Raw genomic sequence first — 17,305 nt, 5'->3', positions numbered from 1 at the left:
ATTTTCTTGCCTTTAATTTCCTGCTGTATTTAAATTTTTTTCCTTCTACTTTATTCATAAAACATGCATTAATTAAACATGCATTAATTGTTTCTCTCCCTCGGGAACTATGTTAGGCACTGGAAATGAAGAGGTGTATAAGATTCTTGCCACTGCTTTCAGATAAGCCACCTTCTTGTAAATAAGATTCTTTCTTTTCTTCAGTTATTCCTTGGTTCAATACCAACTGACCATTTGAACTGAAAAACCTTTTCCCATAAGCAACCAAGAACATCACATTCTCCCTTTCCTAGTTCTACCCCTGACCTAGTTTCTGCTCTTGTACAATCTTGGTTTTGATCAAGATTGCTTTAGCTAAATTAGCATACAACAAATTAAGTTTCTCTTTCATTGTTAATAAAGGAATGAGATATATTAATGTTTCAATGATAAGAACTTTCTCCCAACGTTTTATGACTTTTACATAAGTTTATGTCTATCTATGACACATTTAATAAAATAATAGCATAATGCTAGCAAAAGAAAGCAAATTAAATGTCTAATTAAAATCCTACATCAGAAGTTACCTTCTATAACAATATTACAGTGTTGTGCTACTATACAAGGTATATACTCTACTAGACCATGGGTTTCTAATGTACTGCTTCTGTTGCTGCTAAGTCGCTTCAGTCATGTCCGACTCTGTGCGACCCCATAGATGGCAGCCCACCAGGCTCCCCCGTCCCTGGGATTCTCCAGGCAAGAACACTGGAGTGGGTTGCCATTTCTTTCTCCAATGCATGGAAGTGAAAAGTGAAAGTGAAGCTGCTCAGTCCTGTCCGACTTCTAGCAACCCCATGGACTGCAGCCTATCAGGCTGCTCCGCCAATGGGATTTTCCAGGCAAGAGTCCTGGAGTGGGGTGCCATTGCCTTCTCCGTCCAATGCACTAACATATTTTAAAAACACTGAAACAACTTAAACCTATTGACTTAGCATTGATAATGCAGCTGGAAAATGGGGGCTGGGGAGGGGTGTAACTTTGGGAGATAAGAATCTTGAATTCCAGTTAATGCACTGGCACCATCTAAATGGGGCTTCCAAGGTGGCTGCCTGCCAATGCAGGAGACTCAGGAGACGAAGGTTAAATCCACGGGTTGGGAAAATCAGCTGGAGAAGGGAATGGCAATCCACTTCTTGCCTGGAAAATTCCACGGACTGTGGAGCCTGGTGGGCTACAGTCCATGGGATCACAAAGAGTCAGACATGATTGAGCATGCACACACAATCTAAATGATTATGGATAAGTCCCTCTCCCTCATCCTCCACATACAACTGTTCATCAAGCCCTATCAATTTTTGAGTCTCTCTTCATTTCCTCTGCATTGCTTTATTTCAAGCCCTTTACCTAGATTGGTGCAGTAGGCATACTAACTGATTCTGACTACCTGCAATGCTTTCCTTTTCAAATCCATCTTATACAAACCCAATAAAGTCATATCTCTGTAACATAAACTTCATCATGTTGTACTTCAAAAATAAATAAATAAAGCCACCAAAACCCCTTACCATCCAGGGGATAAGAATTAAATCCTTTAGTTATGTCCTCATCAGTCTGGTACCAATCTGCCTTATGTCAAACCAAGGAGCCCACCATAGATACACTGAATCTTCTCCCATCTCTAATAATTCTATTGTTGTTCATGCTTCATTACATTTTCACAAGCAGATCTCTCAACTTGGAATGTCCCTTCTTTCCTATCACCAGGAAAACTCCTTTTTTGTTTTATACCCAAATCAATAAGATTCTTTCTGAAGCCTCCTGGTCTTTCTCAGGTACAATTAGGAACCACTTTCTCTCTCTTCAAACAGTGCTTTGTATACATTAAAATTTTTTTTTAGCCTTTAGTTACTCTACTTGAAGGTAATTGTTAGGTACTTATTATAGTGAAAGGGAACGTCTTAGCTGCTCAGTCGTGTCTGACTCTTTGTGACCCCATGGACTGTAGCCCGCGGGGCTCCTTTATCCATGGAATTCTCTAGGCAAGAAAACTGGAGTGCGTAGCCATTCCCTTTTCCAGGAAATCTTCCCAACCCAAGGATCATACCTGGGTCTCCCAAATTGCAACCAGATTCTTTACCATCTGAGATAGCAGTTGAGACACAGAGTCAGACATGACTGAGCAACTTTCACTTAGTATAGAGCAGGTATCAGAAATGCTTATTGGATGAATAAATGGACGAATAACAATTCTGCAAAGTTTCAATTTTTAATCTGTCATTTGGTGAATTATTATAAATGACTTGCTGATGAGTGGAACATGATCTGGCCCTAATATTTCATGTCTGTAGTAGACACATGAATTTAGAGCAGATGTGAGATGACTCCCATTCGATGATAAACAGACACCTGCCTTTCAATGTCACAAGAATACTGTACAGTATAGTAGAGAAATAAGTATGTGCAAAGATACCTGGAAGTTTTTTTGTGAATTCTACAAGAACCTGTACATGACTGGTAGCCATTTCAGTTAAAATGATAAAATTTTCTTCTGCGCTGAATTCTTCTTTTAACTAAATTTTAAGAAAAAAAAGCAAACAATAAGCAGATCAGAGAAATCAACATAAAATTATTAGACTACAGAATCATATTTATATGATAAAATTTAAGACCCAACTCATATTTTCAGATCTTTGGAGAACAAATGCTATTACCAAGCTAAATATGAGACTTATTCTTTGTTTAATGTAGCAAAAAGTTTAAAGTATAACTTTAATTCTAAGCCCTAATCATTTTAAAGTAACATATTCATATATAAATTTGACCTCCAAGGTAGTCAAAGCTCGAGAAAATATTAACTTCAAACACATAATTTTCAGATATTGTACATACAAATTTATTTGTTATTTCCTGAGGCATCCTCTGCTTGCTATATGAATCCATAATATAATGAAGAAGATTCTGTTGATCTGGGGTGAGTTCAGTTTTCTCCTACACTGGCAAAAAAATAAAAGGTGTTAGGGAAGGTGGTTATAAGGCATGTTTCTCATATATGCATTCATCTAGAGTAAACCACTAGCAGAAACTGTTGAAAAAAGCCCTAAATACGGCAGAAACTGTGCACGCACTCTGTTATAATGTGTACTTGCTTTCTCTGGGTCATTGGACAAGCTATATCACATTTCACTAAATTTGTCCCACGTGGCTAATTTTCCTATCTACAAAACATGGATAGCAAAATATTCCTTTCATGTATTTCTTATGAAGAAATAATAATCTGGATATGAAGCCTATCAAGACAATTCACAAAATTACTGAAAATTCAAAGTTTAATCATAACTAAGAACAGCTTCCCACATATAAAATGGAGACTCCACCTAAGTGTAGTTATGTGGAACAGGGATCAACCAACTGTAGCCCATGGACTAAATCCACCTGGTTTTATAAATTTATTTCAACAGAACTACACTCGCTTTTCAGTGTATTGTCTATACTGCTTTTGCACTACCATGGCGGAGTTGAATGGTTCTCACAGAGACCGTGTGGCCAAGGCCTAAAATATCTGGTCCTTTATAGAAATGTTACCAACCCCTTAAGTAGTGAGTCATCAATCTGGACAATTCAGACCCCAAACACCTCTTTCCCTCTGATTAGCATCTTTTGTGAGATGAGACTAATTGTGTCAACTCGTTGCTTCCTTTACCAAAGTATTATTGACAAAGCACTGTGGCAAAGCAATATAGCCGACCCTTGAACAACACAGGGTTTGAACTATGTGGGTCCACTTATGCATGAATTTCTTTTGTTAAACATGTTCTGCTGCACTACAGAATCTGTGGTTGGTTTTTGAATTCACGGACGCAGAACTGAGGTTACTGGAGGGCTAGCATGTGAAATAACATGTGGATTTTCAACTGCTTGAGAGTGGATACCCCTAATCACCCTCATGTTGTTTAAGGGTCATCTGTACTTTTAACATAAAATTATTTTTTTCTGAAATGAATACAACAGAACATAGTTGCAAAACTAAACATGGATGACATTTTCATCAGCGGTATAATATTGAGAAAGGTATGACTTGACTGATCATAGATTACTCGTTTTTCAACTAATGGAAAGTTAAAATTTTTCCAAAAGTCCTGTGCACCATCATCATATGTTTGGCCAAGCATCCAACATGCAGTTCCTCTGTTTTGTCTGAAATCCTGAAAGGATTTCTTGAGTAATTTGTGACCTCGGTGGGAATGGCCTTTCCCTATTGATCCACAGATGTGTATTCACCCTGTCTTACCCCATGAGGACTAATCCACAAGCCTCTATTGAATCCACATCCTTTCTGGTCTGAGCCTCCCTTCTCAATGACAAGGAAAAAATGTCATCAAAATGTGGCTTTAAAAAATCCTCTTTATATCCCAAGCCATTCCCACTGGCAAACTCGGGGAAGCAGGAGAGGAATGGAGTCAAGGAGATGGGGAACTTGCACTTATTTTACTTCATCCATGTTTACATAGGCTTCCCTGGTGGCTCAAGAGTCTGCCTGCAAAGCAGGAGACCCAGGTTTGATCCCTGGGTTGGGAAGATCCCCTGGAGAAGGGAATGGCTTTTGTTATCTTTTGAATTTTTACATGGAATCATATATTACTCTTTTGATTAAAAAGCAAAGAAGAGGGACTTTCCTGGTGGGCCAGTGGCTAAGACTCCATGCCCCCAACACAGGCATTGAATTGAACCCCCGGGTTCATTTCCTAGTAAGGGAACTAGATCCCATGTGGTGCAACTAAAGATCTTGTTTGCCACAACTAAGACTTGGCACAGCCAAATAAATATATAAATATTTAAAATAAATAAATAAAAAGCAAAGAAGAAATCCACTTGACACACACTTGAAATGAAATCCTGGTTGTGGCTGTGGCCCTCGTCTGAAAGCCCCCCGCCCATGTCACGACATCCTGGAAGCTCAGCAGCCACTGGTTCTGACCAACACCGTGGCCCATCATTACCCTGCATGACTTAGTTGTCGAGGTCACTTGTCGCAGGTCACGTCCTTCACTGTCTTCATGGATGGCCTGATCTGCATGCTGCTTCACGTTTTTTCTCAGTCGTTTAGATTTACACTGAATTTCAGTTAACAAGCCTGAAAAAATAAGCAGAGTCTTCACCATCCAAGGAAAGTCCTATTGGATGTGTGTGGTCACAAGGCAGCTGAGCTATAGTCAGCTCTAAAGGTCTCCTTTGCCATCTGGCACTGAGCTGATTCCAGCCCTGCTGGCACTGTAAGACTTGATCTTGAACAAGAAATATATCTCCTGTGAGTCTCCGTTTCTTCCTTGATAAAATGGAAATGATATTTACCCTATAGAGTTTTTTGTAGATTAAATATGACTAGGTCACTTTTTAAAATGAGTAAACAAAGAATCTGTAATAACAAAGCATTGTACAAATGTAAGGTAGTCAGTAAAAGAAGGTGAGTGACACTCACCCTCTTACTGGCCTAGGGGGCCTCGGAAGCTAGTGTTTCAAAACATATTATTTTTCATTGATGTTTACATAATGTACTGTAAGAAGTATATTCAATTTCACATTAAACACAGAAGTAAATGTGTTGGGTAAAATGAGGTCAACATCCTTTAGGGAAAAATCTTAAAGTTCTGTTAATTTTCAGAATTGTATAAATTATTGAGAATATAGTTATAGATGAAAATAACTCCAGGGGACTTTGAAATTTTTTTTTTTTTAATAATCATGGGGCTTCCCTGATGGCTCAAAAGTTAAAGAATCTGCCTACAATGCAGGAGACCCAGGTTTGATTTCAGGGTAGGGAAGATCCCCTGGAGAAGATACTAGCTGCCCACTCCAAAATTCTTGCCTGGAGAACTCCATGGACAGAGAAGCCTGCCAGGCTACAGTCCATGGGGTTGCAGAGTTGGACATGACTGAGCAACTAACACTTTCACACTTTGAATAATCATACAATATCATCATGAATTTTCACTTAAACAGAACAATCTAAAATACTGGAGAACAATCTCCCATGTTCCCATTTAACTTCCTCATTCTCTCAATGTTAATGAAACAGATCTCCAAGAATTTCTTTGTCCAGGGCATGTATTTTATAGGGTCATACAAAAGTTCCTGTATCTGTTGCTGGATGAGTCTGTGTTTTCATAAATAATATTATAGACTCTTGTAGGTAGGATCATGAAAAATGTCCTCAGGACTTAGTTGGAACAGGTTCATATTTAAGTGATGAGGAACATGAACCACCTAGGATCGAAGTGAGTGTTTCCACTGGAAGATTGGATTCCAGCCGCAGCCCCTGCTGCAGTCTCTTGTTTCATACATGCTAAGAAGAGATTGTGATCGGCCACTATAAAACTTTCATCCATCCAGAGCTGGATTATTTACACTGCCCTATTTTTTTCTCCTTCCTGCACGCATTATTTCTTTGGGTCCATCCCAGTTGCCTATGGTTGGGGAACAATAGAACTGGAGTCATCTTCCAAAGGATTTTATTTCATGTGGCATTCCCTCTGTGAATGTTATCATCTCCTTGGTGATGTTTGTTTGTCTATTTGTGTTTTGAGAAGGAAGAGGACATATCTCAGAATCTGAGGGGTCTGCAGAATTTTCAGAATGAAAAATTAATATGTTACATACTAGCGTGCATCCCAAATTCTGATGAAGATTACGGTTTCTCACAAAGCCAGCAGTTAATACAGTGTTTCTTTATCTGATCGAAAGACCAAATTATATTAAAACTCGGAGTAGTTAATTTCCTGTGTAAACCTATACAAATTGGTTCAAAGCTGCACAAAGAAGGAGTCTTAATAAAATGACCTGGTTTAAAACTCTATCTAGACAATTCAGAGGCAGTTATATCTTATAAAACATTTTTAATTTTCCCCACAGCTGTGAATTTTTATGCTAATTAATAAGTAAGCAGGATATTAAATTATATTTGGAGGAAACTTTTAGACTTTTATTCTTTGTAGCTAATTAAAATGTGCTATTTTGGCTATATGTTAAAGCCACTTCACTTCACATATAATTCATTGCAAGAATGGACACTAAAATACAGCTGTTTCTTTCAGGTGTATGAAGTGCTCTGCAGCTGACAGTTTGGACAATTTCAGTGGTTCATTATTCTTTTCAAGAACTTAGATGGTTTACTAAGTCCCTTCCTCAATTTGTGACCTACCATTCTAATCATATGGATTACCTGACATCTGCCTCCTTAAGAGATTTTTAGTGGAATTTAATTGCTTGATGCAAATACCTGTATACATACATTCAGCCAACATTCCCATTTCTTTGCATTTCCTTAGTCGACACTCTTGGCACTTCCTTCGCATGTACATGTCCATCACACAGTTGCCCCCGTTTTTACACTTGTACACAGCGTTTTTGGTAATGCTTCTTCTGAAGAAACCTGGGGAAGAAACACAGAAAGGAGTAAGAGGCTACTAACAACACACTTGACTCCAGAGATGGCAGAGCATCTTCTCATGAACCCCTGCAGGGCACCCAGGCCATCCTCGACCATACCTGTAACAGATGTCCTTTTGGTTGCACTGCATGGTCCAGATTGGCTGCTATTTTAATGATTTATCTCTCAAAAATAAAGACATGCTTGAATGATAGCCTCTATTAGAAAAACTCTTGGTTTTAAAAGATAGATTACTTTCATTAGTATATCTTTACAGGGAGACAATTACCCGCTAATGAGCTCTAGGTGCTAGTGATAAAGAGTTGAATAAGTCATCCCTGCCCTCTTACAGTTTATGGGCTGAGAACAAAGAGATGCAAACAACCAAATCAGGGAAATTCTGTGTTCCTGGGCTGTGCTGGGGCAAAGAAGCTGGCTGAATGGTTAGTTCTGGATGCAGAGGTCAGAATCAGAAGCGAGAAATGAGCTGTCTTAAAAAACAAGGTACTGTTTACCAGGCAGACAGGGAGAGGTCACATTTGAGGTTTCATTTCAGTACTTAATATACCCGCTTGGTATAATAATAAACATGCATACCTTGCTTTAAAAATAAGCATCTCCCTGAAGAAGATGTAGCCATACCCACTGCTGCTTCAGTTCAGTTGTCTGGAGTAGGGCAAGGGATTGACTGACTCCCTCTCTGCTTCTCCTGTTCCTCCTCCACCCATGGACCTGGATGACCATAGTTCCTGGCTCTTCCATGGCGAATCAAGAAAGAATTGTGGGAGACAGGGGAGGAAGTGACAGGAAGTGCTTCCTTGGCTGGTGTTGTCAGAAGCTGGTTTCTACCTAGTGAGTTTCTGAAATCAACTCTTTATCCCACAGGTCCTGTTATTTTGAGAACTCCTCCCCTCTCCTTGATGAGGGCGAATATGTATCTCTTCTAGCCCATGGCTTGTATCTCCCTCTGCTTCCAGGAATTTGGCAATTCACCTCCATTCGCTTTCTTCTGACATCCCTCCATGTGGCGCTTTTAGCATGGACTTAACCCCATGCTGTTTTCTCTGCTCCAACAAACTCAGACCTATCTCCCACCTATCTATGAGCAGTCAGCTACCTGCCCTCTTGACCTTTCAACTCCTCAGGTGAAAGTCAGACATCGATCTCTGGTGTCCCTCAGCTGTGGGAATATTTTTCAGTCTCCTCAAGGGGTCTTGTTGACAACCCTTCCACTGGGCGCAGGGCAGCAGGGCCTCCTCAGTGCACAGACCTTATCTGGGGAAGAGGGGTATCTTTTCCTAATTCCCATAAAAGCTCCATACTTTTTCCACTGGTGTTGAGTGTTTGAATGTCTCCTGTGGAGGTATTTGTCAGCAGTGGCCTGCCACTAGGGCAGGGACTCTGGGTGCAGGAGACCTGGGTATGGCATAAGCCCTCTTGGAGGAGGTTGCCATTAACCCCACTACAGAGCCACCAAAACTTACACAGGACTGGGGAAACAGATTCTTCGAGGGCACAAAGAAAACCTTGTACGCATCAGGACCCAGGAGAAAAGAGCTGTGACCCCACAAGACACTGACCCAGACTTGCCCACGAGTGTCCAGGAGTCTGGCAGAGGCGTGGGTCAGCAGTGGCATGCTGCAGGTTGGGGGCACTGAGTGCAGCAGTGTGTGCATGAGAACTTTTGAAAGAGGTTGCTGTTATCTTCATTCAGTTCAATTCAGTTGCTCACTTGAGTCCAACCCTTTGAGACCCCGCTGACTGCAGCACGCCAGGCTTCCCCATCCTTCACCAACTCCTGGAGCTTACTCAAACTCATGTCCATTGAGTTGGTGATGCTATCCAACCATCTCATCCTCTGTTGTCCCCTTCTTCTGCTGCCTTCAATCTTTCCCAGCATCAGGGTTTTATCAAATCAGTTAGTTCTTCGCATCAGACGGCCAAAGTATTGGAGTTTCAGCTTCAGCATCAGTCCTTCCAATGAATATTCAGGACGGATTTCCCCTGGGATGGACTGGTTGGATCTCCTCGCAGTCCAAGGGACTCTCAAGAGTCTTCTCCAACACCACAGTTCAAAAGCATCAATTCTTCGATGCTCAGCTTTCTTTACAGTCCAGCTCTCACATCCATACATGATGACTGGAAAAACCACAGCTTTGACTAGACAGACCTTTGTTGGAAAAGTAGTGTCTTTGATTTTCAATATACTGTCTAGGTTGGTCATAACTTTTCTTTCAAGGAGTAAGTGTCTTTTAATTTCGTGGTTGGAGTCAGCATCTGCAGTGATTTTGGAGCACAAAAAATCAAGTGTGCCACTGTTTCCTCATCTATTTGCCAGGAAGTAATGGGACCAGATGCCATGATCTTAGTTTTCTGAATGTTGAGCTTTAAGCCAACTTTTTCATTCTCCTCTTTTACTTTCATTAAGAGGCTCTTCAGTTCTTCTTCACTTTCTGCCGTAAGGGGGTGTCATCTGCATATCTGAGGTTATTGGTATTTCACCCGGCAATCTTGATTCCAGCCTGTGCTTCATCCAGCCCAGTGTTTCTCTTGATGTACTTTGCATATAAGTTAAATAAGCTGGATGACAACACACAGCCTTGACATACTCCTTTTCCTATTTGGAACCAGTCTGTTGTTCTCTGTCCAGTTCTAACTGTTGCTTCCTGACCTGCATACAGATTTCTCAAGAGACAGGTCAGGTCATCTGGTATTCCCATCTCTTTCAGAATTTTCCACAGTTTGAGGTGATACACACAGTCAAACGCTTTGGCATAGTCAATAAAGCAGAAATAGATGTTTTTCTGCAACTCTCTTGCTTTTTTGATGATCCAGCAGATGTTGGCAATATGATCACTGGTTCCTCTGCCTTTTCTAAAATGAGCTTTAACATCTGGAAGTTCACAGTTCACATATTATTGAAGCCTGGCTTGGAGAATTTTGAGCATTACTTTACTAGCATGTGAGATGACTGCAATTGTGTGGTAGTTTGAGCATTCTTTGGCATTGCCTTTCTTTGGAATTGGAATGAGAACTGATCTTTTCCAGTCCTGTGGCCACTGCTGAGTATTCCAAATTTGCTGGCATATTGAGTGTAGCACTTTCACAGCATCATCTTTCAGGATTTGAAATAGCTCAACTGCAATTCCCTCACCCCCACTAGCTTTGTTTGTAGTGATACTTCCTAAGGCCCCCTTGACTTCGCATTCCAGGATGTCTGGCTCTAGGTGAGTGATCACACCACTGTGATTATCTGGCTCATTAAGATCTTTTTTGTATAGTTTTTCTGTATATTTTTGCCACCTCTTCTTACTCTCTTCTACTTCTATTAGGTCCATACAATTTCTGTCCTTTATTGTGCCCATTTTTACATGAAATGTTCCCTTAGTATCTCTGTTTTTCTTGAAGAGATCTCTAGTCTTTCCCATTCTGTTGTTTTCCTCTATTTCTTTGCACTGATCACTGGGGAAGGCTTTCTTATCTCTCCTTGCTATTCTTTGGAACTCTGCACAAAATGGGTATATCCTTCCTTTTCTCCTTATGACCAACCTACATAGCATATTCAAAAGCAGAGACATTACTTTGCCAATAAATGTCCATCTAGTCAAGGCTATGGTTTTTCCAGTAGTCATGTATGGATGTGAGAGTTGGACTGTGAAGAAAGCTGAGTGCCAAAGAATTGATGCTTTTGAACTGTGGTGTTGGAGAAGACTCTTGAGAGTCTCTTGGACTGCAAGAAGATCCAACCAGTCCATCCTAAAGGAGATCAGTCCTGGGTGTTCATTGGAAGGACTGATGCTGAAGCTGAAACTCCAATACTTTGGCCAGCTCATGCGAACAGTTGACTCACTGGGAAAGACCCTGATGCTGGGAAAGATTGAAGGTGGGAGGAGAAGGGGATGACAGAGGATGAGATGGTTGGATGGCATCACTGATTCGATGGACATGAGTTAGATTAAGCTCCAGGATTTGGTGATGGACAGGCAAGCCTGGTGTGCTGCAGTCTACAGGGTTGCAAAGAGTCAGACCCGATTGAGTGACTGAATTGAACTGAACTGAACTTCCACTGGTGCCCCCAGGGGCAGACAGCTGCACCCCACCCCTTTGAATTGGGGATGTGGGATTCCCAGCACACTAGTCACATTTCCTAAACCTTTAAAGCTCCCTCTGTAAATTCCTCCTCACTTCAAACCTTCAAAGTGGGCACAGTATTTAACTAGTCTTTAACTACCCACCACAAGATGGGCTTGCTTAGAATTATAGCATCTATTGTCTTCTTGCCTCTGTCAAAACTGAGACAGCTGTGTCCTTCTATTTTAACAGCCTATTGGAATAATAGCTGACATTTACCAAACACCCACTGGCTTTTGTTCTAACCACTTCACTTGCATTATTTATTTAGTCTTTATATCAATTTTATTATGAAGATAATATTATGTGTCCCCATATTACAGATGAAGAAGAAAGCTACATAGAGGCTAAGTACTTTGGTCATGAGCACATCGTTAAAAGGTGGACTAGAAAGTTCAAATCCAGGCAGTCATGCACCAAACCCCACACTCTTAACCACGAGGCTATAATTGCCCCTCTCACATCAGAAGAGAATCACTTAATATTAACTCCCCTGCAAGCTTCATCAAAGAATGCAAGAGCTATACCAAGATGAAGAAAACATTCCTGTCCTCAGAGCTTCCAACTTAGTGGCAAGACAAAGAAATAAAATCACAGTATAATGCAGTGGAGAGTAATAGGATACCTAATTAAGTAATAAATTATTGTAATGTAGATGAAAAAGTGATCATTCTATGGCCATACTAAATTCTTGTGAAGGATATGCCACATTAAAGGGGAGACAGCAGTTCCATCATAGACTTAGAGATTTGCACATTTGTTATTACAATTTCCCAAGCAGAAGGCAATAAAAATTGTTTTAATGAGATAAGTATATGACACGTTCCCATCACTGAGAAGTCTAGTGTCTTAAGGAAAAGGCATTATCTGGGCTGGGAATGAAAGAAACTGGAAGTGAAGTTGCTCAGCCGTGTCCAACTCTTTGTGACCCCGTGGACTGTAGCCTACCAGGCTCCTCTGTCCATGGGACTCTGATTAATTCCAAGTAGGGGAAGTCACTCGGAATGATTCAGGGCTATTCTGAGCCCATATGTCTTTTCCTCAAGACACTAGATGACCTGGGTTCAATCCCTGCAGGGGTTGGGAAGATCCCCTGGAGGAGGGCATGGCAACCTACTCCAATATTCTTGCCTGGAAAATTCCCATGGACAGAGGAGCCTGGCAGGCTACAGTCCACTGGGTCACAAAGAGTCAGACACGACTGAGCAACTAAGCACAGGGGGAGTCACAGAACTCATGATGGAATTAGAATTTGAGCTGGACATCAGAGAATAAGTAGAATTTTGAAACATGGACTTTGAAGGAGGAAGGAAAGACTGGTAAATGAGCAAAGGCATGGAGTTATGGAAATTCCAAAGAAGGGTTGATAATCCATCTTGATGGGAAGATAGAGTGTGGGGAGAATTAGTGGGAACTGGATGAGGGCATGTGGTGGGACAGAATATGGTTAAATGAACTTGAATTCCAAGCAAAGAAGCTGAAATACCTTTAAAGGGTTTTGGCATGGGAGGGTCTAACCTAATCTGTATGTTGGGCAGATGCCTTGGAGCAAGATCAAGGTGGGACAGGGAGACTGGAGACTGGAGAAAAGAGGCTGTTATGGCCAGAGGGTGATGGATGCCTGACTTAGAGGCAGGGAAAACAGGGAGGAGGAAACAGGAACATTCAGGCCTGGATAACTAACTCAATATGAAAACAGGCTGAAGAAAAGGTTAGAGACGTCAAGGTTAAAAAAGTCATAAATTTGCTTGTAAATTTGTCAGCTAGTGTAACTCTCAGTAAGAAAGATACTACAGTTTTCCTAAATGTCAAATCTAACCACAAGAAGTCTAAAAAAAGTCTGTTGATATTGGGAGTGCAAATACCAGATCATGCATTTCAAAAGAAACTATAGACAAAAAAAAAAGAATTTTTTTTCCTGGTACCAAATGATTGAACTCAATGACCACTTTAGCCTACCTGAGTTAATATTTCCACTTATTCTTAGCCCCTCCCAAGGATGATTCACTCTAAAATCATGATCAATACTGATAGTTCAATAATTAACAGAAATAAAATTCCTTATTCCAAGATGAGTCAAAGGATAATTCTGCAGGGTTTTTTGTTTGTTTGTTTTTATTCTGTTAATATTGTATTAATACTGAGAAGGAAATCATTATCATCTCAATAGCTGAATTAATTAGCTTTCACTCTGAGGTGGCAACACAATACTCTCATTATATCACTTAAATAAGGCTACATATACAGTATTTACACTTATGCAAATCCATCCACACACATACCTCTGCTTCTGTCCAGTGCATATTCAACAATGCCCATATCAAAGAAGTCATTTGAAAATGAATAGAAAGAAATATTCTCTGAGGAACAGAGGCTCCCTGGTAGTCAAAGATGAGTAGACAGGGCTGGCATTGCCACCTGAGGGGTATGTTGCACTAGGAGGGTTCCTGGGGGGGCAGGTGAATAGCTATGGTAAAATGGACCCCTCAATTATGCAGAACACTGCACATCCTGCTTTTTTGTTTGGGGCTTCCCTGGGCATCTGTCTGCAATGCAGGAGATCTGGGCTCGATCTGTGGTTGTGAAGATCCCTTGGAGAAGGGAATGGGAATCGTTCAAGTATTCTTGCCTGGAGAATTCCATGGACAGAGGAGCCTGGCGAGCTACAGACCATGGGGTTGCAAAGAGTAAGAGACAATTGAGCAATTAATACGTTCATTTTCACACACAGACAGAACCCATATACTGCCAACTCGTACATACATGCGTGCCTATACAAACACACAGGCACATACTGGACTCCAGGGACTGACAGTAGGCCACCCATTAATTTGAAATCAATAAAATGTTGGTTGATGCTTAAACCTTTAAGCCTTTTTTTTCTTTTTTTTGACCAAGGCCCGGAATCCTGTTTCCTTGACCACAGCTCAAACTCATGCCCCCTGCAGTAGAAGCAAGGATTCTTAACCACTAGACCACCAGGTAAGTCCTCCCCTGGCTTTTTCAGTTCAGTTCAGTCATGTCCGACTCTTTGCAACCCCATGGACTGCAGCACACCAGGCTTCCCTGTCCATCACCAAATCCCGGAGCTTAATCAAACTCATGTCCATCGAGTCGGTGATGTCATCCAACCATCTCATCCTCTGTCATCCCCTTTTCCTCCTGCCCTCAATCTCCCAGCATCAGGGTCTTTCCCAGTGAGTCAGTTCTTGGTATCAGATGGCCAAAGTATTGCAGTTTCAGGTTCAACATCAGTCCTTCCAATGAATATTCAGAGGTGATTTTTAGGATTGGCTGGTTGGATCTCCTTGCAGTCCAAGGGGTTCTCAAGAGTCTTCACCAACACCACAGCTCAAAAGCATCAATTCTTCGGCACTCAGCTTTCCTTATAGTCCAACTCTCACATCCATACATGACTACTGGAAAAAACATAGCTTTGACTAGACGGACCTTTGCAAAGCAATGTCTCTGCTTTTCAGTATGCTGTCTAGGTTGGTCATAGCTTTTCTTCTAAGGAGCAAGCGTCTTATAATTTCATGGCTGTAGTCAACATCTGCAGTGATTTTGGAGCCTAAAAAACTAAAGTCTCTCACTGTTTCCACTGTTCTCCAATTTATTTGGCATGAAGTGATGGGACTGGATGCCATGATCTTAGTTTTCTGACTGTTGAGTTTTAAGTCAACTTTTTCACTCTCCTCTTTCGCTTTCATCAAGAGGCTCTTTAGTTCTTCTATTTCTGCCATAAGTGTGGTGTCATCTGCATATCTGAGGTTACTGATATTTCTCCTGGCAATCTTGATTCCAGCTTGTGCTTCATCCAGCCCAACATTTCACAGGATGTACTCTGTATATAAGTTAAATATGCAGGGTGACAATATGCCTTGACGTACTCCTTTCCCTATTTGGAACCAGTCTGTTGTTCCATGTCCAGTTCTGTTGCTTCTTGTCCTATATAAAGATTTCTCAGAAGGCAGATCAGGTGGTCTGGTATTCCCATCTCTTTAAGAATTTTCCACAGTTTTTGTGATCCACACAGTCTAAAGCATAGTCAATATGGCATAGTCAATAAAGCAGAAGTAGATGATTTTCTGGAACTCTCTTGCTTTTTGATGATCCAATGGATGTTGGCAATTTGATCTCTGGTTCCTCTGCCTTCTCTAAATCCAGCTTGAACATCTGGGGGAAGTTCATAGTTCACGTACTATTGAATCCTGGCTTGGAGAATTTTGAGCATTACTTTGCTAGCGTGGTAGTTTGAACATTCTATGGATTGCCTTTCTTTGGGATTGGAGTGAAAACCAACCTTGTCTTGTCCTATGAGCACTGCTGAGTTTTCCAAATTTGCATACTGAGTGCAACACTTTCACAGAATCATCTTTTAGGATTTGAAATTGCTCAACTGGAATTCCATCACCTCCACTAGCTTTGTTCATAGTGATGCTTCCTAAGGCCCTTGACCTAGGAAGACTTGACTTCTCATTCCAGGATGTCTGGCTCTAGGTGAGTGATCACACCATTATGATTATCTGGGTCATGAAGATCTTATTTGTATAGTTCTTCTGTGTATTGTTGCCACCTCTTCTTACTATCTTCTGTTTCTGTTAGGTCCATACCATGTCTGTCCTTTATTGTGCCCATCTTTGCATTAAATGTTCCCTTGCTATCTCTATTTTTCTTGAAGATATCTCTAGTCTTTCCCATTCTATTGTTTTCCTCTATTTCTTTGCATTGATCACTGAGGAAGGCTTTCTTATCTTTCCTTGCTATTCTTTGGAGCTCTGCATTCAAATGGGTATATCTTTCCTTTTCTCCTTTGCCTTTTGCTTCTCTTCTTTTCTCAGCTATTTTTAAGGCTTCCTCAGACAACCATTTTGCATTTTTGCATTTCTTTTTCTTGGGGATGGTCTTGATCACTGCCTCCTGTACAGTGTCTCGAACCTCCATCCATAGTTCTTCAGGCACTCTGTCTATCAGATCTAATCCCTTGAATCTATTTGTAACTTTAACTTATAATTGTAGGGGATTTTTCAACAGCAACAAACACATGGCTTTTTAAACAGCAACAAACACATAGGACTAAGCAATTAGTTATCTAACTTCCAATACGGCCTAAATAGAGTCAGTGTTTAGTTCTGCCTCAGCAGACTGTAGCATAAAAAGGACTCTACCACCCACTTTATAGGGGCTTCCCTGGTAGTTCAGACAATAAAGAATCTGCCTGCAATGCAGGAGACCTGGCTTTGATTCCTGGGTTAGGAAGATCCACTGGAGAAGGGAATGGCAACCCACTGCACTATTCTTGCCTGGAGAATTCTATGAACAGACCATAGGGTCGCAAAGAGTCAGACATGACTGAAAGACTAACACTCACTTATACATGACTTATTTTGTATCAGACACTTTAAAACATTTTGCATATGGTGTTTCACTTAACATTCATAACAATCCTATGAGGTAGACTTATTCTTATCTCCCTTTTACAGATAAGGGCACTGAGTTACACAGAAATTAAGTAATTTGCTCAAGGTCCCACAGATAGTAAATAGTAGAGCTCAGATTTGAACCCTGATACGCTCATTTCATGTAAAGATGGGCTCAATAAAGGACAGAAATGGTATGGACCTAACAGAAGCAGAAGATAGTAAGAAGAGGTGGCAAGAATACACAGAAGAACTGTACAAAAAGGAGCTTCATGACCCAGATAATCATGATGGTGTGATCACTCACCTAGAGCCAGACATCCTGGAATGTGAAGTCAACTGGGCCTTA

At 40.9% G+C, this 17,305-nt stretch overlaps 1 protein-coding gene across 4 annotated transcripts in view; it reads right to left on the bottom strand.

The window, feature by feature from the left end:
• NR1H4 (nuclear receptor subfamily 1, group H, member 4) overlaps positions 1–17,305 on the bottom strand; it is an 80,495-nt gene that overhangs the window by 15,762 nt on the left and 47,428 nt on the right. For 2 of the 4 annotated variants that reach the window (XM_010831600.1, XM_010831598.1), the window contains 4 exons: positions 7,256–7,408; positions 4,980–5,113; positions 2,872–2,970; positions 2,453–2,552 (listed from right to left, as the gene is read on the bottom strand). In XM_010831600.1, the coding sequence (XP_010829902.1) occupies positions 2,453–2,552; positions 2,872–2,970; positions 4,980–5,113; positions 7,256–7,408 (486 nt within the window). The remainder of the gene's footprint in view (positions 1–2,452; positions 2,553–2,871; positions 2,971–4,979; positions 5,114–7,255; positions 7,409–17,305) is intronic. The other 2 variants (XM_010831601.1, XM_010831599.1) reach the window with 1 other exon arrangement.

Source organism: Bison bison, unplaced genomic scaffold (assembly GCF_000754665.1).
Source record: "Bison bison bison isolate TAMUID 2011002044 unplaced genomic scaffold, Bison_UMD1.0 scf7180017864529, whole genome shotgun sequence".
Classification (NCBI taxonomy): Eukaryota; Metazoa; Chordata; class Mammalia; order Artiodactyla; family Bovidae; genus Bison; species Bison bison.
This window is presented reverse-complemented; position numbering and strand designations above follow the sequence as displayed.